We start from the raw sequence: 22,411 nt of genomic DNA on the forward strand, positions 1-22,411 counted from the left end.
AGTGTTGAAAAACAGGGAACAATGAAGTCAAGATAAGAGTTGAGCCTTCAAAATGAAGTCACTTGTAAGCAGTCACTTCTGACATTTATAGGTCTATTCCCAAGCAGCAAAGTTAAAGTTCTGTACAATGGTAGTGTAGAAACTAGACTTTTGTTTGTTTGTTTTTCTTTTCATACTAAGCTTATTTTAATGTTCTAAATCACATAAAAAGCGCCCGCCCCCACGAAATAGGTCACGCTCTCTCTCTCCCACAACCTGGGTTTAAAATTAACAAACAGCGCTTTCTTGTCGTTTATCAGTTTCTAGACTGTACCATCTAGACGGTGGGTAAAACACGTAGCGTACTTCCTGGTTAAAATGTCATTTTAGCGAACACAAAATGGGCAAAGACGTAAAGAAAACGCCTTTTTAAAAATAATAAAAACTTGGCCATTTCGCACGACTAGGGTTCTGTAGCGAAATTAATGCGCCGTCAACCTAAAAATTCAGCAACCACCTGTAAAACAAGGAGTTACACATGTCCCCGTTTTTCGCAACCTGTCTCTTGGCATACACCTGCGGGGCGTTCGGGTCCTCCCAAGTCTACAACACACAAAGACGCAAAATGGAGGTGTTACTATCTGTCTGAGGAAAATTACATGTACCTGAATACGTTTTTGTTTGTATATTTACGAATTAAAAATACTTAAGTCTACCGAGACCGCGAGGAAGCAAGATTAAACATGTTCTGGACGATAATCTTCGCCGCTCTAATGGCGACAGGTAAGTTGGCCTGTATTTGTCAAACAGGGTGGGGGCTGGGGAAACTTTGATATACAAACCGCCTTTCTAAATACTCTAGCTTTTCCAAAATTATAACTTTTTGTGGCATTTTCTTGTACTGATGGCTTGAGGTCTTTTAACGTTTGTGTTTTGGGGGAAAACGTATTTTAAAAAATTGACAACAAGGATTTTGAGACAACCTGTTGGGACATAGAATTAAAATGGCTCTTTCTTTTCGGTAGTTTTTAATATAATGCACTCGCAGACAAACAAAAATAAAATAAAAAATAGATTAATATGAATAAAACAATTTATGAATCCTATTTTCAAAGTAATTCTTTTGTTATTATTATTACTGATATTGTTATTATTCGACATATTTATAAAAAACAAACTTTTAGTTGAAAAAAATGCGGGTAGAAATGGGTTTTTTTTTTATTTTTTGTTGTTGGTTTTTTTTTGCTAAATACACCTTTCTGACGCCTCGTGGGTTGGTGTTGGTTTTATTTGTAAACTTTAAATATTGGGGAACTTAATTTGATTGAGAGGAAGCCGAATTGGTATCCAAGGCATAGCCGTTGGATAAAATAATATAATTCATAATTAAGTGCAGTAGAAATGCAGACGAAAGCGGAGGGAGCTGAGTAGTTTTTGTATGATGTTGCATTCTTATAAACAAAAACTTCCACTATAACTCATGTGTGGTGATTTAAGGCTTGTTGAGGGCTGCATGCAGGCCTTACTTAGGGCTGTATATAGTAAACCTGCTGATTGTGTGTTGAATTATAATGTCATTATCACCAACTAGTCAACATCTTCAAGTATCACATACTTGGATAAAAAAGTTTTTTTTAACTAACGGTAAAGACATGACATAGACTTCAAAACTTCCTTTAATTGTAGTTCTGTGTTATCAGAACGTAGCCATCATAATCTAAAGCTATAGTGGTTGGAGCTCATGCAGCCAGACTCATTACAGATGAGGTGACTCATTACATGTACTCTCGGTGATACTAGAAGTGAAGAAATGGTGTTTGGCTCGTGCCACGCCTTTGGGGAATACTAGAGGATGTAGGATGCCTTTTTTTAAATGTCAGAAACATGATCATGATAATCACAGTAATACATAATTTGTGTCAATCTTCATTGTTAACTTATATTTTTGTTTTCTTTCTAGAATCCACTATGGGTGTATCAGTTCAATGTCCTACCAAGAGGTATGTCGTCATTCTCTTCCAGCCTGTCACCCTTACCTGTCAGTATCAGACAACGGCCACTCAGCTCCCTATTGTAACGTGGAAGTATAAGTCTTACTGTCGGGACCCGGTTCAGGCTGCACTCAATCCCAGCAGTGCAGACAACATTCTGTCTCAAAACAACCCCAACTATAACCCCACCATTGAGTGTGCAGACAACCAGAGGACAGTGCGAATAGTGGCCTCCAAGCAAGGCACTGCAGTTACCCTTGGCCCTGAGTACCAGGAGCGCAAGATCAGCATAACCGGCAGTAAGTTGGTTAATTAGTACACTGAAATTCTATTAAGATATGTAACAGCCTTGGCACGACATGTTAGTCTGTAAGCAGTACCAAACTGTTGATGCTGTTCATCTGGACATAGCATTTTGAAAACTTGGATGAGTGATGAAATATTTCTTCCACTTAAAACGCTACATGCAGATGAACAGCTCAACATTTTGGGATTTCCTTACCCGGATGTTTGAGCATGAATCAAGATGTCTGTCAGTAATTCCTTCTTCTGTTGTAATTAATCTGGAAAATGCGTAAACACTGCGAGGGTGTACATTTAATTTTCCTAAGGGGCCACAAGAGAAATTGGGTCTGTTGTGGGAGGCCATACCAATAACATTTAAAAAGATTGAATTAATATTGAGCAGAATTGAGTTCAGTTTAATGGTGGGGACCCTTCACACAAGTGCCAGGTTCTCATTTAGCCACTTGAGAAAATAAATTGCCTGTCTCTGCAGTAGTTTCACATAGGGCTGTGCGATATGACCAAAATCTCATATCCCAATATAAGACATCTATCGTCCCAATAACGATATAAAGCACAAAACAATTTACATTTTCTGTAAATTCTGTCAATCGCAGGCAGTTCGACTCGTGAAGTGTTTCCAGCTGGGCGTCATGTACCTGGAGTCGAGTGTTTGAACCGATGCATGAAACTATATATTTTTAGACATAAGTTGTAACGGCCGCCGTTTTCTTTGTGAGTATTTATTACACAGCGTGCTGCAGGGAAAAGCCTGTTCTAACGTTTGAGTCTAAGGTTTATTTTTTAGCACCTGGCGGCTCTTTTTTCCTTCTCATCCGTAAATACTCTGCATACTCTTTCACATGATTCAGTTTATTTTGAAAGTCTCAACAGGATCTTGAGCTTTATTGTGAAAGGTTTATGTGGAAAATAAACAAGCGGACACCATGGTTTTACCAGAAAGAGAGAACTTTAAGAAATCAATATAGCCACTACAGTGACCATCAAAACGATGAAACATAAACGTTTATTTTGCAACACCACGAAACAAACGATAGCGTAAAATGAAACATAGATGTTTTTATATCGTAATCCGATATATATCATTATATCGAATAGCCCTAGTTTCACATTACATGAGAGCTATATATCACTTTTTTCTATTATATGTTCTGTTCAGATGTACTGAATTTGTATGAGAAAAGAAAGAAAACTAATGTAAAGAATCTTACTGTTCTGCAGTCTTAAGTCTTACTATTCAAAGATCTATCTGTCCATCTATCCATCCATTTTCTTCCGCTTATCCGGGGCCGGGTCGCGGGGGCAGCAGCCCAAGCAGAGAAGCCCAGACCTCCCTCTCCCCAGCCACCTCCTCCATTTTTTCCAGGGGAACACCCAGGCAATCCGAGGCCAGCAGAGAGATATAATCTTTCCAGCGTGTCCTGGGTCTTCCCCAGGGTTTCCTCCCGGTGGGACATGCCTGGAACACCTCACCCAGGAGGCATCCTTGTCAGATGCCCAAACCACCTCAACTGGCTCCTTTCAATGGAGGAGGAGTGTCTCTACCCTGAGCCTCTCCCGGATGGCTGAACATCTCACCCTATCTCTAAGGGAGAGGCCAGTCCCCCTTTGGAGGAAGCCCATTTCTGCCGCGATTTTGTTCTTTCGGTCACTACCCACAGCTCGTGACCATAGGTGAGGGTAGGGACATAGATCGACCGGTAAATTGAGAGCTTCACTTTTACACTCAGCTCTCTCTTCACCACAACAGACCGGTACAGTGTCCGCATCACTGCAGCTGCCGCACCAATCTGTTTGTCGAGCTCCCACTCCCTTCTTTCGTCACTTGTGAACAAGACCCCGAGATACTTAAACTCATCCACTTGGGGCAGGAACTCGTCCCTGACCCAGAGTGGGTACTCCACCAATTTTCTGGCTGAGGACCATGGCCTCAGATTTGGAGATGCTGACGCTGTGAACCATTCCAAGGCGAACAAACCCACATCATCCGCAAAAAGCAGAGATGAGATCCTGAGACCACCCAACTGAAAGCCTTGCACCACTTGGCTTTGCCTAGAAATACTGTCCATAAAAATTATGAACAGAATCGGTGTCTTTGTCAAAGATCGATTTCACTCTTATTTTCAATACAAAAGGGATGGCATATTTCAGTCCAATTGTTTGTTTGTTTGTTTTCAAACTGATTTGAAACATAGGTGAATTTCTTCATGTTATTCGTGCACGGGAGAGACCGGACAGAGTGCCGTTCCTTCACTTGACCCCAGTTGCTCTCGTCCGTTCTCCCGTACCACTGCCCTTTTATTGAGGTTACATGAATATGCATAGGTTCATTAACATATGACGTCTACATACACACAAAGAGTACCTTGCCTGTGTGTGTGTGTGTGTGTGTGTGTGTGTGTGTGTGTGTGTGTGTGTGTGTGGACTGCTGATCAAAGGGTCAAACATCCTTGGTCAGGAAGAGGGTAGCCTCCCCCTCACCCTAGATGGTTCATCCTAGATAACACGGTGAGGAAGTCCTGCAGTTCATCTAAACAAAGAGCACTTAGACTAGAACAGACGCAACTACGTTAATCCTACCATAAAACAATAAGACACGGTATGACCTCTCATGCTCCCAAAGTGCTGTCTAATACACACAAAGTTTGCAGACTATCAAGGATCAAAACCTCTACCAATCTACAACTAATTACAAAACTCTAAGCATATATAAGTAAATATCTCTAAGCATAAATGACAATCAACAATACAAATCTAACATAGGTATTTTTGATGGGCTCACTCATTTTCTCATAAGTTGAACAGTGCTGCTAGGTTGCTGCTCTTTTTTTGATAAATCTCAGGGTAATGAATTGCTAATAACAATAGTCTGTAGCTGTACTGTTTATTTGCTGTACCTTAGAGTGTGCTGAAGTATGATGGGAATTGAGTAGATATAATTCTAGAAAAAAATCACAGTAAGGTGATGGATATGAATTCATTTCAGTTCAGGTTTATTTATATTGGAATAAATCACAAGGCAACTCAAGGTACTGTTAACTCCAAGATAAAGACCCCACACTATTCAGAAGAAAACCCTAAGAAACAGACAATCCTCTTTGGGCAACTACCTGATAACAATGAAAAACTTCCTTTTAAAAGAAAGAACCCACGAGCAGAACCAACCCAGCTGCCCTGCACGTACCCTGTGCCACGACCAGTTGAGTGCTTAGTCATAGCTGGATACCTGACTTGCTGGGGCCTTCAAAATGAGCAATGGAGTCTTAAAAAATATTCAGTGGTTTGAAAAAAGTCAAAAAAAAAAAATTCTAATGTTTTAATTGATTTGACTGAGTCAATTAAACCACATACCTCTTCAGGGGCAGCTTGAATTTGGAAGTGTATAGTTCATGTATTTGAGGGTCATCTGGTAGACCCACAGTTTTTGAATAGCAACTATCGAGAAACAATGACAAAAAAATGTACTAATATTAATTGTTACCTATAGATGCAGACCTGAATATCGCACAGACTGCATGGGGAGACAGTGGTGTCTACTTCTGTTCTGTCATCTCTTCTCAAGATGTTACAGGAAACAGTGAAGACTACACAGAGCTCCTTGTACTGGGTAAGTTAATTCCATTTATAGCCACTGCATTCAGGTACAGGTATACTCTATGCAGACACTTCTTCGTTTTGCTTTCAGTTTCTTTCCCCCCACCCACAATCTTGTGCTTACACATTAGAATATTTGAGAACAAATGCACAAAACCATTGACAGATTTTTCAAGTGGCTGAAAGGATAGGAGGGTATTTATCACAGGTTGAGTTCTTAAAGGGTTTTTAGAGTCACAGGTTGCAGGTAACAAAAGCAGACCACATAAAAATAATTGTGGCTTTATCTTTCTTTCACAGAGAGAAAGTCAAATTCTACTGACCTCCTGCCTGGCATTGACTTACTGGTTATGGAAGGTAGTACAAGCCTCTTGATATAGCTCAGTCAAGTTTCAGTCCCACAGTAGAGGCGTATGAACTATCAGGTTTAACCTTAAAGAACAGGAGCGTAACAATGAGGTTGGAGTAATGAGTAATTCTTTGCAAGAGTACAATTGGCTTGTGTGCTTTTTTTAAAAACAAAACCACTCTTGACTCATTTTGCTAGAAAAAATTATCTGACACATGATAAATTCCTTTTAAGGTCACACTCCAGAAGTGCCTTTACATATAGGAAGAAACTGTGACTCAATTTGAAACCAGGCTGCTATATTTTGGTTCTGGGTAGAAATATAGGTTTATGCACTGCTCTGCTTTACTTGCTGTTTACTGGCATCCTTAATATCCCATTATGCTGTTATCTGCCTTTCTTTCTTTCTTTAGTGTGACTCAGTTCCCATGTTTGCATATCTAACTTTCAGTGTGAGTACAGGCAGCCTGTTACCAAAGTACATTCAGCCCTCATTCCCTTTTCTGTGTACACAGCCCTATGTTTTTCACACTGCTAACACAGTTTGCATTTTAGTTGATTCATTTCAATATACAGTGTCTTCTTTCTCTGTTGTTTTTTTATGAGCTGCATGCATAGACTTGTGAACCGGCTTTACCGGTTTAAATCTTTTAAAAGTCACCATGGTTGCCAACATGTGTTGTTTATGTAAATGACAAAAATTGCATGTAAGTCTTATCTTGTGGAACTGTCTCGTCTGTTATGACTGTTATTGTTAAGATGCATTTACATATACAGTATAGGTGTTTTCTGTTGTTGATGTAATACACAAATAAAGGAAATGTGGACCACTGTAGCTGTAGTTTAGGTTCACATGAATTTCATGTGTTTTTTTTTCTCCTGGACTATGTCAGCAATTGAAGAAGAAATGTCAAATCTTAAATCTTTAAATTTAAGATTTTAAGATTAAATGCATTTAATTGTTGGTCTTTTGCAGACTGGCTCCTGGTTGTTTTGGTGGTCCTTGGCTTCTTTCTGCTGGTCCTCTTGATTGGGATTTGCTGGTGTCAGTGTTGTCCACACACCTGCTGCTGTTATGTCAGTTGCCCCTGTTGCCCGGATCGCTGCTGCTGTCCACGAGCATGTAAGTATCAAACGGAAAAGCCAATAAAATTGTGCATAACTTTCTTTAACCACATTTATTATTACTGTTTAATCCCATTTTAGACTCAAATGCGTCTGTTCCATTGAGTATCAGTGCATTTTGAGATCATAATTTTAATAGTACAGCGTACAATTCACTATAAGGAGAGTTCTTGTATGCCAGCTTGCACAAATTTGTGTGTGGGTCTTTTTTTTTGAGGGGGGGGGGGGGTTGAATTTTTTTTCATTGATGTATTGGTCACATTGTTTTAGTAACAGTGATTTTATGTCACTTGGTTTCACTATGTCTGTTTCACACACATTACACACAGTTAGATGGTGGGAAGTGGATGAGCATTCAGCTTTAAATTTATTGCAGGAAGCCTGACCCCCAGAGGCTTTATTAATTAAATTTCCATAACTATGTTTAAAATGTAAATATGATCCTCAAGCCAGGAAACGGTTAACTTTAGTTTGGTTTCCTATCGAGACAACCCTGAACAAACTGGAGGGGAAAGGTTTTGGGGGTGCCTCCTAGTCAATTTTGCCTGTTAGCAAAAGAAAAAAAAATTTAAAAAGAGAGAAAAGAAAATGACTGTGAGCTTATTTTGTGGTGGGAGCCTATACTAATAAATCAAACAGAGGAAACATTTTGACAACTTCTCTTTTAGTAGAGTGCGTGTAATGCTCAGCCAACAGCATCATCTTGTTAACATATTTTAAAAGCTGGACTTCAGGTACTGAAATACTCAACTGGAAAAGTCATTTTCTTTTAGATTTTTTTTAAAAACAAGTTTAAGGTAATGCATTACTGTTTCAGCCCTCATTTGCATGTTTGTAAGCCAGACTGTTTTCCCCTCCAGTGGGCATGGTTTTTAAAGTACACTGACTCAATGGGAAGTTGGGGTATTTCCTAAAAGGGTTAACAGAATACCTCTATTTATTTAATGGAAAGACAGTAAACTATTATCTGTTCTGTTTTAACTCTCAACAGAAAAATCACAAATTTTAAACTAATAATTTTACAGTCTCCAGCAGTTGATGTCATCTTTCACCAACATGCTTAAAACCAACTCTGTTCCATTGTCTTGCAGTGTATGAGGCAGGAAAAGCAGTAAAGAAAGGTATGGGGGATCAATATGCTTCCACCCTCTATGCTCAGAGTATGTATGGTCAGCCACCATACATGCAGCCTGGTATGCCTCTACTTCCTGTACCTAATGGGGTTGGAGCCCAGCTGCCTCAGAGTGGTTACGGTCATGAATATGATGGTGCTAGCTCAGGTAGGTGATACAAATTACAAACCTGAAAGTTCACAATGATTACTGTCTGTTGCAGTTTTCATAATGTGTTGTACTTCTGCAGCCATGAGTAGGAAAATTCAGTTAACTGTTGAATATGAGTTTCATAATAACAACGCAGAGATTAGCTTTGTGGAGTGCTTGTTCAAATTTGCTTTGTTTTTGTTCTCTATGTAGTGGGACACGGCTCCCAGGTACCTTTGCTACGTGAGCAAGACCGAGGGGACAACAGTGAGTAGAGTGTGTGTGTTGGGGGGAGGAATTAACCCACCCACACCCAAACAGTACACTGCGGTGTGAATGTTTTTTTTTGTTTATGTGGGTGGGGTAATTTTTTTTTCAGTATTATCTCTCAGATTTGAGGAATTCCCTCACTATATGTGGTAAATTATGAATATAAACCAAATTTAAAGTGAGAAGATACATTTAAAACCTCACCTCACCTAAAACTGATTCTTTGCATTCTTACTCTCATCTTACTTTGATGTGGTTATGTTCACATTATGTGTGCATTTAAAAAAAACTGTATTTGTGTGACACAGCTGCTTAGTCTGTTCACATTTTTTTATATCCGTGGATATTTGTGTTTGAAGTTCTCTTTTAAATGTAAAATTGATAATTTGATTTTGTTGTATACATTTATTAAACATTTTATTATATTTTAGGATTTTATGCATCTACTTTTGGAAGAGCTCAAATATCTTAACACCACTTTAAATCTGTAGAACACCTTTTGATGCATATTAGCTTAGCATGTTGCTAGGGCAGTGTGCTTCATCTACTTCGTTCAGGTCTCACTGTTGCATGTCTGTCTTTATACATAAAGTTATATGTAAAATATAGATTAGCAGTGAATTGTATCTAATGCAAATAATTTTGTTTTCCATGCGCTGAGAGCAGAATTGTGCTGTCAAAGCTTATATTTACTCTAATGTTGCAAAACTGACAAAATTATAAAGATTTTATAGTTCTCTTAGTTCCTCTAATAGCATCATGCTGACTTTGGCGGTTCTTCACCCAGAAAAAAATATCACTTTTGGTAAAAAGGTTTTGTAAACAAAACATCATTGTTGATTATACTCTTAATCAAATGTCAATAATTTACAGCTTCTCATAAACAAAGCAGCGCATATGAAAGTAAAAAAAAAAAAAAGTATGACAAGCCTGTGCAATAAAGGGATTTCAACTTGTCACAAATATGAAAGCATTTTTTGATGGTTTTGATAAGAGTATGCAAATATTGAAAGAAGCTGAAATCATTCACTATATTTGAACTTATTCTCCTCACTTCAGCTCGCAGTGGTTTTCGAATCCAGGTGGACCCTGACGGGAACGCAACGCGTGCCATTTACTATATGGAGAGGGAGCTTGCCAATATGGATCCATCCAGGCCTGGCAACTATCAGCGCGGTGAGTAACTGATTGCTTCCTATTATTCCTGTGTGGCAGACTATATTAGATTCTGTGGCTGGAAGTCCTATATACATTGATTGGTTGAATTTTGGTTTGGTTTTGGTTTTCTTTATTAAACAGGGATAATATATATTAATACATGAATCATAAAAATAAAAATAACTGCAGATAAAAATCTTAACTTTGGTTTTCGTCCTCACAATTTGGTTAAATAATACAGTAGATTATGATCGTTGAAGCCAACTGAAAGTCGGATAAATGTAAATGCTAAATTAACTCCAAGATTTTCTGTCTGACATGAGTCTGACACAATTAAGCCAAATGGTAAATATTCTTTGTTTTGTTTAATTAATTATAATACTAATAGTTCTGCTCTAAACTGATATAACTGTCTATCTAATAGTTTTAATGGACTGATAATATATAATGGTCATATAATTTAAGAAGACCATTTTCTGTCTGAGAGAGAGAGAGAGAGAGAGAGAGAGAGAGAGGGGGAGAGAGAGAGACAGTGTCAAGATTTTTGCTTTGTTAGAACAGACAGAGAGAGACTGCTTGTCTTACTCTGGAATTGTGGTTGTGATGGGGAAAAACCAGTACGTGATGTCATGTGTTTCCTGTTTCATTTGTCATTACCACTTTCCGCACTTGTGGTTTGTAGCTGGTAAATGTTACCCAGAAAACAATATGTCACAGGAACAAATTTTAACATTCTGCAGTCATGTACGTGAAAACTGACTGCATTTAGTAATACAAAATAAAATTACCGTATTTCCCGGACTACAAAGCGCACCTGAATATTAGCCGCACAAGCTAAAATCAGGGGAAAATCCCGTTTTGTACATACATTAGCCGCACCTGACTAAAAGCCACAGGTGTTTCAATGTTGACTTATCATATGTAAGAGAATATGCACAAAGCGAATTGTCAGGAAAGAGATGGCTGTTTGGAGACACTTTTATTAATATTTTGAAAAAGAAGTTATGGGTACATATTTGCATAACTTTTTAGGTATATAAAAAAGTAGCGGTAATTACAAGTACAAAACATGTACTGTGCTTCATAAAAAGAGTTAAAATGTAGTACATAACAATAACCTACAGGACACCAGAAAAATAGATTCAGACTACCTTTTAGGCTCAGGTGTAGTGACACAGCTTTAACAAGAAGAAAAGTCAGTCATTCACCACCATCTTTCTCTTCTTCCTGCGCACTAAAACCACCAAAGTCCTCTTCTCCAGTGTCGGATACGAACAGGCTCAGGGTGGCTTCGTCATCCACTCCATCCACTCTCAGCTTCTTTCCTTCGTTGTCACTTTCAAAACCAAAGAAATCCTCGTTGTCAGTGTCAGAGTCGAACACCCTCAGAAGGGCCGTGGCGGTGTCCTCCTCTCCATCATGCAGCAGTCAAGCCCTTCGAAATCCGTTGGTGATCGTGGATGTTTTCACACTTTTCCACGCTGTCAGAATCCACTGGTGGAGTTGGGCATAACTTGCTTTTTGCAAGTTTATCGCCGCTCATCATCCACGCCTCCCACTGAATGCGTAGCGCTACTTTGAAGTTTGTTTTTCGCGCTACTTCGTACGGCACTACGTTGTAGTGTCGTACAACAGCGGAACAAACAAAACAAATCCTCTTACGATATCACAAAAATCATGGACAATCCATAGAAAAGCTGCACCTGACTAAAAGCCGCAGGGTTCAAAGCTTGTGCAAAAAGTAGCGGCTTATAGCCCGACAATTACGGTACATAAATTACAACAATTGTTACTGATTGTGGCGCATTGATAGCTGCAGAGCTTTCATGTTGTTACTTTTCTGATCCTTCTACTAAACTTAATTTTATTTCGTCTGACCTGCATTTCTTTTTCAATTTTCCTGTCTTAGTGGACAACATGACTGAAGTCAGTTCCTTGCACGACAGTAGTGGATCTGAGCCTCGAAACCGTGGAGGTCGTTCCCAGCCCCCGCATCTCCCCACAGTGTATGACCATGATGAAGCTATGAGCACCATCAGCAGCGTTTCCCAGCAAGGCCGCCGCCGTGATGATTACCCGCAGCAAAGAGGTTACATGGAGAACCACGTACGTTCCCGTTCGATGGACAATCTTGACGATATTGGACGGCGATACCCCAGAGACGACTACCCACCACAACGCCGCCCAGACTCCAGAGGAGGAAGAGGGTGAGTGTTAGTTTCTCGAGTAACCTCCTTGTTGCCATCATCACATCATTTAGCAGTTTTTTTTTTTTTTTTCAGCATAATCTGTACCATGTGCAGCATCATTGAAGTTTCACAGTAATTGTCTTAGTGTAAAGATGAACCATGTACATATATCTCTCATTACAGGATCATTTATTTACCATTTCAAAGTAAAGAGAGACATGTGCAAATTGTTTAACTGAAATGTTCAGTCACCCACACATAGTGTCAGTTCAACCGCAACCTTTCAGTATCACAATGTTATCACTTTATCAAACTTAAATATATAAGAATAAATTAGATATCGTGGCACAGAAATTCTAGCAGGTCTTGTGTCATTTTTGTTCAAACAATCAACTATGTCTGCCTAGTTAAGCCTTGGCTCAAGGTAATTTCCAAATGTGTTTCATCAGAGTGAAGGGAATTGTAAACTAATTTAGCCTGATGACAAAGTGCAGCTGATAAATTTGCCCTAGTTTTTTTTTTTTTTGTGGTTTACATCTTCAGTGATGCATGTACTTTCCACACAAGCTCACTAAAGAAAGGATCCATATTAGCATATCACACCATTTACCTTTCGTCATCGGCTTGATATTTGAAGATATGTGCAGCAAGTCATTTAGTAAAGTTTCACAGAGATTTCAGACATCACTGTTAGTCATAAGCTCAAAATTTATTTCTTTGTCGTGTTCTCAACACTCAACACCTTCATCGCACTAATTGTTGTTGGACCTTGGTACCCAATCTCAAACTTGATGTCCTTCCCCCCCACCCCCGTCCATAGCATATGTGTTGTACCTCATTGATCTCTAGTTGTGATATCAGTTGCCTCTTCCAGATGTTACACTGAACTACTAGTTGTTTCACAGTTAGTCTAGATGTCAGGTATAGAAGATTCCATAATTCCCACATCTTCTTCATGTAACCTCTTCTGCTGGGATTGTGTAGTAGCATTCCGACAGCTCTGTGGTCTGCACCCTTGTACCTTCATGCTCCTTTGTTCTTTAAGATGTAATGTATATATTTCATATGGAAGCTGATATTTAAATAAACACCTAAATTCTTTTCATATATGAGAGATGTGGAGGGGTCTGGAGAAGGCATGGAGGACATTATCTCTGTAGGTTGATAATCGTCATTTCCATCAAGCGATGTGGTTGGTATCGTTTCACTCCTAGCACATGATCCAGTCTAGTATGTATACCCAGTTCTGTATACAGATCTAAAGTTTTCCTTTAGTTTTTTTTTTCTTTTTTTGAGCAAAGAAGATATTTATATGTAATGTTGATAAGACATACGGACATTTGGGAACCATAACCTCCATCCCATGTGGAGTCACAGTATCATGAGTAGTTAACCTGTTACCAATTACAGATGCAATGTTTGGTTGTAAACATCACCTGAACTTTAAAGTGAGACTCGGAACACGACAGTAGCTGAAAACAGTTCAGCAAATTCAATGTGCTGTTTTGTGTTTCTTTAGCTCTGATGATGGGTGGAGCAGCAGCGCCCGGAATGGCTATGATCGTGACTATGATGACCGCAGACGTCGTGACTACTCCCCCGATCGCCGGAGAGGAGAGGGTGGAGCCTACGGGGATCTCCCAGGACGGCGCAGCCACAGTCGTGACGATCTAATGGATCTGGAGAGGGATCGCCGGTATGGTGGTGGTGCAAGGGGCGGGCGTGAGGATTACGATGACAGTTTTCTACGAGAAGCCATGGAGAGGAAGAGGATGGGTGAGCAGCAGAGGGCGCGGAGCCAGGAGCGATTGGACAGCGAAAGCGACCGCTCAGATCGGGGGAGGGGGGCACGTGGGGCACCTCCACTACCTGTGAACCCACCCTCTGGAAACCCTGGCCGGCACAATGACTACCCGCCTCCACCACCACCGCCTTACAGTGAAGATGAAAAGAAAAGCAACCTCCGCAAGGTGAGTCACAGAAGTTGAGATTGCTGTAAGTGTATTGGTTTGATGATAATCTATGTTCTTACTTCTTATGAAAAGGCAAAAGTCAATACTGAAATTACTCTATTAATACATCTTCAGGGCCAATGACACATTGCTTGTTTTTGATCAAGAGAGTCTGTTTTAGTTTATTGGGTGAGCTAATGAGTTTTCTTGTTTTGCAGAATGGAGCTGTGAGTCGGGAGAGCCTGGTTGTGTGAAATAAAAACCTAAAGAGAACAAAGTACGACAAGGATGCAGCATTGATCTTTAAAAAAACAAGAGAGCGACTGTAAATATTTATTGCACTGCTAATTTGTTATGTTGATTTAAAAATGTCATAATTAGTCCTAAATGTGATTGTATGCTTTTCTAACATGGACGAGGTTTGCCTTTTCATGTACACAATATTTTGGCTGCCACAAGTGCCTTACAGTGTACATAATTTTATTTTTAGATAGTTAAAAATATCTCATCTCAACAATTAAACATATTCAGAAGTTTTATATAGTTTCATTTAGCTGATGCAGGTATTAATGCAGTTTTATGGATGTCTGTTGTTTTTGCATTTGTGAAAAGTAAAGTGACTTTTTTATATGAATCTGTGTGCATTTAAAGGAATTTGTCTAGCTTTTTTGTTATTTGTCGTATTATTGTGTTCACTCGTTTTAGATTCCTCGTGGAACAAAATACTCCAGAGACTTTCTAACGCTAAATTGCAATTTTAACCTTCAGTATGTTGTACATAGGCATCCGGAAAAACATCTTACTGCAAATATTCATTTTGATGTGTTGAAATCTAATTTTAAAATAAAGATCTTCTTGCCAGGCCACATTGTTTGAGCTAAAAGTGTTTCACCACTAGATGCCACCATCTTATGTTTTATGGTATGCTGAAGCAGTGATGCTGTTTTAATGCAGCATTTTCTCTGTCCAACAATTATTAATTCCTATTAGATTTAGAAATGTTAAGACTTTGATCAACCTTGCTTGTTGTTCAGTAAGAGATGATCATATTGAGATTATTATTTATTTGTACCATTGTGAATTTAGTACTGGATAAGTATTTTGGTTTCTCCCTCTTAAAAGAAGAAATGTTAAAAACTATCTTCTTGGTCATTGTTTTTGTTACGATATATTGCTACAAACAGAAGCAAAGGTACAGTGTAAACGAAACATCATTTTGTTTTTTAAAGAAAAAAGATATAGAAACATGATTTAAGATCATACCAGTGTGTGTGTGTGAGGGACCTATTCAAACATCACAAATCACAGTGTTGAATAATAATCCAGACTTTAGTCACTGCCTCCTTGACTGTCTCAACATAATTGAAATGTAGACTTAATAAAGATAGGATTTATTTCAGAGGTGTTGCGTCATCTTTCAGATATGGTATTATTTCAGTTGCCAGTGGCTCCTCTGACGGTTGCTAAATATAAGTAAGAATGTCTGACTTGTAGGGGCATACTATAGGTTTAACATAAGACAAGTGTCAAGTTTCAGTGGTCTGCTCTTAAAGTGACGCAAGCTGGGGGGGTGTGTTTTTTTTTTGTTTGTTTTTTTTTAAAGCCAGTCCGCAGTCTTTGCCTCCTTCACCTAAAAAAAGATTTCACTACGAGTAAAAGGTAAGAAGACCAAACCAACTTTTATGTCAGATCACCTGAATAGATTCTATAAAATAATATCCCTGTTCTACAGGTTTCTGGATTTCTGCCACTTTGTGTTTGTCCCTACTTCATCGGTGATGTATCCTCCTCACACTACATCCTCCTAGGTGTTCAGCAACACACTGAGGTTCCTTAAGGGTGTTTACAGTGGCCAAGGTTTGTGCAAATGATCCTCCTTTGATCACACAGTGTCAGATGTCAGAGTGGTTACGTGCTTGCGGCAAGAAGTCATGTTGAAATCTTAGTTGCCATATTTGGTCTCTTATCACTTAATGAGAAAATCTAATTCTGACAAGTAAACAATCTGTCACTCTGAATGAGAAGTGTTTTGATGCAATTTTTGCCAGGCCTTCCAACTTGGTGCTAAAGTTAGACAAGATCCAAACGCTTTGTGTAGGGTTTGTGGTGCTTTTGCTTTTTGCTTTTCTTTTTTCCCCCCAATTTTATTAATTGTGTTTTTTGTAAGGTGTCCTTGGGTTTCTGAAAGGCGCCCTCAAATAAAATGTATTATTATTATTATTATTAATTATTAGCTCTCTGTGACTGCATTATTAGTGACTCAGCTGCTGCATTTTCTACAGATTTGGTAATTTAAAAGTATTTTAAAACAGTGAGAATACCTAACATGTGACTGAGAGAGAGGCAGGGGGAATGGTGAAGATGCCAGTTAGTAAAGCCAACGCACAGTGAATAGAGGTGAAGAAGTGAGTGCAGGTAAGATTGAGGGAGTTGAGGGCAGTGTCAGAGTTAAGGATGCAAAGATTTTCAGTGGACGTGACCTCAATAGGCAGGGTGAGAAATGAGTATATCAGAGAGACAGCTCAGGTGGAGTGTTTTTGAGAGATAGTTAAGAAAGCAGGTGGTAGGGATAGAATAAGATGGATAATCTGCTGTGGGCCCCCCCACACAGCTGAAAGAGGAAGCACACATTCTAATGTGAAGGTGTTTTTTTGTTGTTGTTTTTAACTCTGCGAGGGAATCTTAAATCCAGAGAAAATCATGGATTACAGTTTTAAGGTAAGATCAGTAAACTCTTCTGACGCAATTGAGACTGCTTGCCTCAAGCAGCTAATTGAGCAATACGAAGTAATTTAAAGGTATATAAAACAGCACGCCCCTGCGGGCGGTTTATCCTTCAAGCTCGGGTCCTCTACCAGAGGCCTGGGAGCTTGAGGGTCCTGCGCAGTATCTTTGCTGTTCCCAGGACTGCGCTCTTCTGGACAGAGATCTCCGATGTTATTCCTGGGACCTGGTGGAGCCACTCGCCTAGCTTGGGAGTCACCGCACCTAGTGCTCTGATTACCACGGGGACAACTGTTACCTTCACCCTCCACATCCTCTCGAGCTCTTCTCTGAGCCCTTGGTATTTCTCCAGCTTCTCATGTTCCTTCTTCCTGATATTGCTGTCATTCGGAACCGCTACATCGATCACTACGGCCGTCTTCTTCTGTTTGTCTACCACCACTATGTCCGGTTGGTTAGCCACCACCATTTTGTCCGTCTGTATCTGGAAGTCCCATAGGATCTTAGCTCGGTCATTCTCCACCACCCTTGGGGGCATCTCCCATTTTGACCTCGGGACTTCCAGGTTATACTCGGCACAGATGTTCCTGTACACTATGCTGGCCACTTGGTTATGGCATTCCATGTATGCCTTGCCTGCTAGCATCTTGCACCCTGCTGTTATGTGCTGGATTGTCTCTGGGGCATCTTTACACAGCCTGCACCTGGGGTCTTGCCTGGTGTGATAGACCCCAGCCTCTATGGATCTTGTACTCAGAGCTTGTTCTTGTGCTGCCATGATTAGTGCCTCTGGGCTGTCTTTCAGTCCAGCTTTGTCCAGCCACTGGTAGGATTTCTGGATATCAGCCACCTCCTCTATCTGCCGGTGGTATATACCGTGCAAGGGCCTGTCCTTCCATGATGGTTCCTCGTCTACCTCCTCTTTCTTGGGTTTCTGCTGCCTGAGGTATTCGCTGAGCACTCGGTCAGTTGGGGCCATCTTCGCAATGTATTCTTGGATGTTCGTTGTCTCATCCTGGACTGTGGTGCTGACACTCACCAGTCCCCGGCCCCCTTCCTTCCGCTTAGCGTAAAGCCTCAGGGTGCTGGACTTGGGGTGCAACCCTCCATGCATGGTAAGGAGCTTTCTTGTTTTTATGTCAGTGGCTTCTATCTCCTCCTTTGGCCAGCCTATTACCCCAGCAGGGTACCTGATCACGGGTTGATGGCCCGGATCTTGTTCTTACCATTCAGCTGACTCCTCAGGACTTGCCTGACCCTCTGCAGGTACTTGGTGGTTGCAGCTTTTCTAGCGGCCTCTTCATGGTTCCCATTTGCCTGCGGGATCCCCAGGTACTTGTAACTGTCTGCAATGTTGCTTTCTGGTAGTTCAATCCCCTCAGTTCTGACTACCTTCCATCTCTTTGTTACCATCCGACTACACTTCTCCAGTCTGAATGACATTCCAATGTCATTGCTGTATAGCCTGGTAGTGTGGATCAGTGAATCGATGTCTCGTTCACTCTTGGCATACAGCTTGATGTCATCCATGTACAGGAGGTGGCTGACAACTGCTCCGTTCCGTAGTCTGTATCCGTAGCCAGTCTTGTTAATGATCTCACTGAGGGGGTTCAGGCCTATGCAGAACAGCAGTGGGGACAGAGCATCTCCTTGGTAGATCCCGCACTTGATGGTGACTTGTGCTATGGGCTTGGAGTTGGCCTCTAGTGTTGTACGCCACATCCCCATTGAGTTCCTGATGAAGGCTCTTAGGGTCCCATTGATCTTGTACAATTCTAGGCATTCCAGTATCAAGCTGTAGGGCATTGAGTCATAGGCCTTCTTGTAATCAATCCAGGCAGTGCACAGGTTGGTCAGTCTGGTCTTGCAGTCTCGGCTGGGGCGCACTAGTTCCTTTGAATGTAGGCAATCCGAATGATGTAGTTTCTTTCCACTGTGTTCCTGTTAATGACAAACTACAAATTTACCCTAAAGTACTAAAATATCGATATTTTAATGTGAGAATCGATTCTAGAACATAAATGATTGGTATCGGAGGAATCGATATTTCAGGATCGATCCGCACATCACTATGGCTGATATCCAGAAATCCTACCAGTAGCTGGACAAAGCTGGACTGAAAGACAGCACAGAGGCACTAATCATGGCAGCACAAGAACAAGCTCTGAGTACAAGATCCATAGAGGCTGGGGTCTATCACACCAGGCAAGACCCCAGGTGCAGGCTGTGTAAAGATGCCCCAGAGACAATCCAGCACATAACAGCAGGGTGCAAGATGCTAGCAGGCAAGGCATACATGGAACGCCATAACCAAGTGGCCAGCATAGTGTACAGGAACATCTGTGCCGAGTATAACCTGGAAGTCCCGAGGTCAAAATGGGAGATGCCCCCAAGGGTGGTGGAGAATGACTGAGCTAAGATCCTGTGGGAGTTCCAGATACAGACGGACAAAATGGTGGTGGCTAACCAACCGGACATAGTGGTGGTAGACAAACAGAAGAAGACGGCCGTAGTGATTGATGTAGCGGTTCCGAATGACAGCAATATCAGGAAGAAGGAACACGAGAAGCTGGAGAAATACCAAGGGCTCAGAGAAGAGCTCGAGAGGATGTGGAGGGTGAAGGTAACAGTGGTCCCCGTGGTAATTGGAGCACTAGGTGCGGTGACTCCCAAGCTAGGCGAGTGGCTCCACCAGATCCCAGGAATAACATCGGAGATCTCTGTCCAGAAGAGCGCAGTCCTGGGAACAGCTAAGATACTGCGCAGGACCCTCAAGCTCCCAGGCCTCTGGTAGAGGACCCGAGCTTGAAGGATAAAACCGCCCGCAGGGGCGTGCTGTTTTTTAAAAAATATTTTTTTATTTTTATATGTATATGTAAAATTGTAAAGTTTTTCATTCAATATAATAAACATCCCCACTTTTCAGACTTTTAATTATCTGCATAAACCATATTTAAACATCTGCCACCATTGTTTTAATTGGGATACACAAAACAGAACTACTTAAACTGCAAACCATATTACAGTTGTGATGCTACTCATGGTTTCTTTTCAATACTGAGATCCAGCTTTGAGAAAACCAGTTACATGCACAGTAATCTCAAGTGAAGCAGTTCAAGTTCATCAGATAGAGTCGCTGCATATTAGTAAAAGCACGCAATATAAATGTGTTATAACTTGTTTATTTAAGTACTGTGACAAAGATAGCTACAATGGAGGTAAGAAAAGAACAAAACATACATTTGCTAACCAGGAAAACAAAACGTGTATATATATTACAACCCACAAGAAACAACATGTGGGCTAATTTATTGGTCAAAATGTAATTCCTATGCAGAAAATGCACAACTTACTTTGACTTTTCCGCTTTCTTTTTAGGTCTTAGTGCATTTTAACATGTGTAACTTTACATGTTTTAAATTATCTTGATATTCTTTCTCATATCTATGAAAAAGTGAGCATTTTGTAGCCTGTTTTAAATGTTTTTCATGCTCTGCCTGTGTTCTGTATCTCCAGAGGTCTTCCAGAGGCAGTTGGCTGGCATTTTTGTCTAAATCCAATAAGCAGAATATTCATATTACACCCACATCAGGCACACTTGACATGGCACTAACAAATGATGCTAATGTGCATTGTTTGTTATATGTACAAAATGCTCCGGTGGAGAAAACTCTGAATTTTAATCTCCATTTATACCACTTCACTACCAATTTAGTAATATTTGTTACACTGTACTCTTCAGACACATCATTTAGTAAATATCTGGTCTTCATGAGTCCTGATAGATGATCAAAGGCAAAGACAGTAGCAATCATCCGTGCTACACATCTGACACAACTCCTCTAAATAAAATAAGGCTCAGCTGGCTGGTTTGTGAATATTTGTGAATGCAGTTGCAGTACAGTTACAATCATTTAAGTCATTTAAGTTGCTTTGTAAGTTTTTGTTTTTTGTTCTTCCTGTGGTAATAACTACATTTTACTTTACTTGCCACGGTCTTTTGCAGCATCATAACTGGAAGGGAAGCAGGGGTCCCACTGTTGATAGGACAACACAGTTTGTAGAGCAACCTTTTGTTCACTTACTGTTTCGACCATGCTTTCTTGCGCTGTGAGGGATTATCACTGATGCTTTGGATGTCAAGGACACTTAGTGGCTTAGTCAACTTGACTCAGTGGTTGGCCTGTTCGCGACCTGTCTGATAGTTTGACCTATCCTGTTTTATGCTCTGTTGACCGTAATGTTGGCGATTTTGCCATATTACCATATCTTAACCCTCTACAGCATATCGTTGCCCTGAGGCAACAAACCACATTTTCATGCCTTACACTGGCCCTTCAAAAAAAAAAAAAACACTGTTTTTTTTCCTTCAAATAATGCTACCAGACACATCTCTATCCAATAAAATGATGAGTTGAAGGTGGTGTGATGTTCATTTTTGGGGGGGAGGACCCCTTTCTGCAAGCTGCACTACATGAGAGACATCTCCATTAGGAGGCACTATTTTACATGTTTATAGTGAAATAAATGTATATTAAAAATACTTGTATGTGCATGAATATGTTAAGAAGCATATTTGATTGTTTGTTCTACTTTTTAAAATTTATTTATACAGTAAAACTGTTAATTTTCATTCGTTGCCTCAAGGCAACACTGTGCAGTTAGCCCAAGTTTTTTCAGGCAATATAATGCATTTGCATATGTGTGTAGAGATGTGTTTGTGTGCATTTATATGATCATAGTCAATTTTTTTTTCATTTACAATCTACTCATAATTACATGACATGGACTTAATACCTTTTATGGAAGGAAACCAAGGGAATGTGCACTTCCTTTCCTCAGAAAGTGAGAAAAGTGAGCTTTCAGGGAGTGACATTGAAGTAGAGGAGTGGATCCCTGAATGAGATTTGCGGGACACTTAGGAGTTCAGGGGTCAGGGGTCAGTTGGTAAAGTAACTGTGTCTGTGTGTGTGTTAGTGCCCACATAGCAAGCAGGTCTGGCCAGGATCTGGTATCAAGTCGGCACTGCTGGCTGACTTCTGGCATGATAAGACGTATGTCATCCAGATATGGGACAGGCCTGGCATAGATGGCATGCCATATCTGGCTTGATTGTGGCTTGGTGTATGTGGCCCAGGCCTACAGAAAACAGGTCTGGCCCAGATTTGGCATCAAGCTGGCACTTCTGACTGACTGGTGTTTTGGCAAGGCAAGGCAAGGCAAGTTTATTTGTATAGCACAATTCAACAACAAGGTGATTCAAAGTGCTTTACAGAGACATTAGAAACAAGAACAAATAAAAAGCATGATAAACTAGCAAATAAACTAACTAACTAATTAACAAACAAACAAACAACAGTATATAAAATCAAAACAGATAAAATCAGAACAGTAGATAAAATCAGTAGTTAAATGTAAGTTTTGAAATTTAAGCTTAAAGTGTGGATTTGGTGCTTTATTCAAATGCAGCTGAGAACAGGTGAGTCTTCAACCTGGATTTAAATAAACTGAG

At 40.2% G+C, this 22,411-nt stretch overlaps 1 protein-coding gene across 2 annotated transcripts; it reads left to right on the forward strand.

Annotated features, from left to right (window-relative positions):
* Positions 1 to 123: 123 nt before the first annotated feature.
* On the forward strand, positions 124 to 15,576 carry lsr (lipolysis stimulated lipoprotein receptor). Of its 2 annotated transcripts, XM_085291341.1 has the most exons (11): positions 124 to 762; positions 1,940 to 2,269; positions 5,764 to 5,883; positions 6,171 to 6,227; positions 7,196 to 7,342; positions 8,436 to 8,624; positions 8,820 to 8,873; positions 9,936 to 10,052; positions 11,944 to 12,241; positions 13,743 to 14,193; positions 14,394 to 15,576. In XM_085291341.1, the coding sequence occupies exons 1-11, from the start codon at positions 723 to 725 to the stop codon at positions 14,427 to 14,429; spliced, it is 1,839 nt and encodes a 612-aa protein (XP_085147467.1). In that variant the 5' UTR covers positions 124 to 722; the 3' UTR covers positions 14,430 to 15,576. The 2 variants fall into 2 exon arrangements, with proteins under 2 accessions (XP_085147467.1, XP_085147468.1); XM_085291342.1 differs by lacking the exon at positions 6,171 to 6,227 and having other exon boundaries at positions 207 to 762.
* The last annotated feature ends 6,835 nt before the right edge of the window (positions 15,577 to 22,411 follow it).

The sequence above is a fragment of the Mchenga conophoros genome, linkage group LG11 (genome assembly GCF_057382185.1).
Source record: "Mchenga conophoros isolate Kocher_MC1m ecotype Shallow Benthic linkage group LG11, M_conophoros_male_GT1.1, whole genome shotgun sequence".
NCBI lineage: Eukaryota > Metazoa > Chordata > Actinopteri > Cichliformes > Cichlidae > Mchenga > Mchenga conophoros.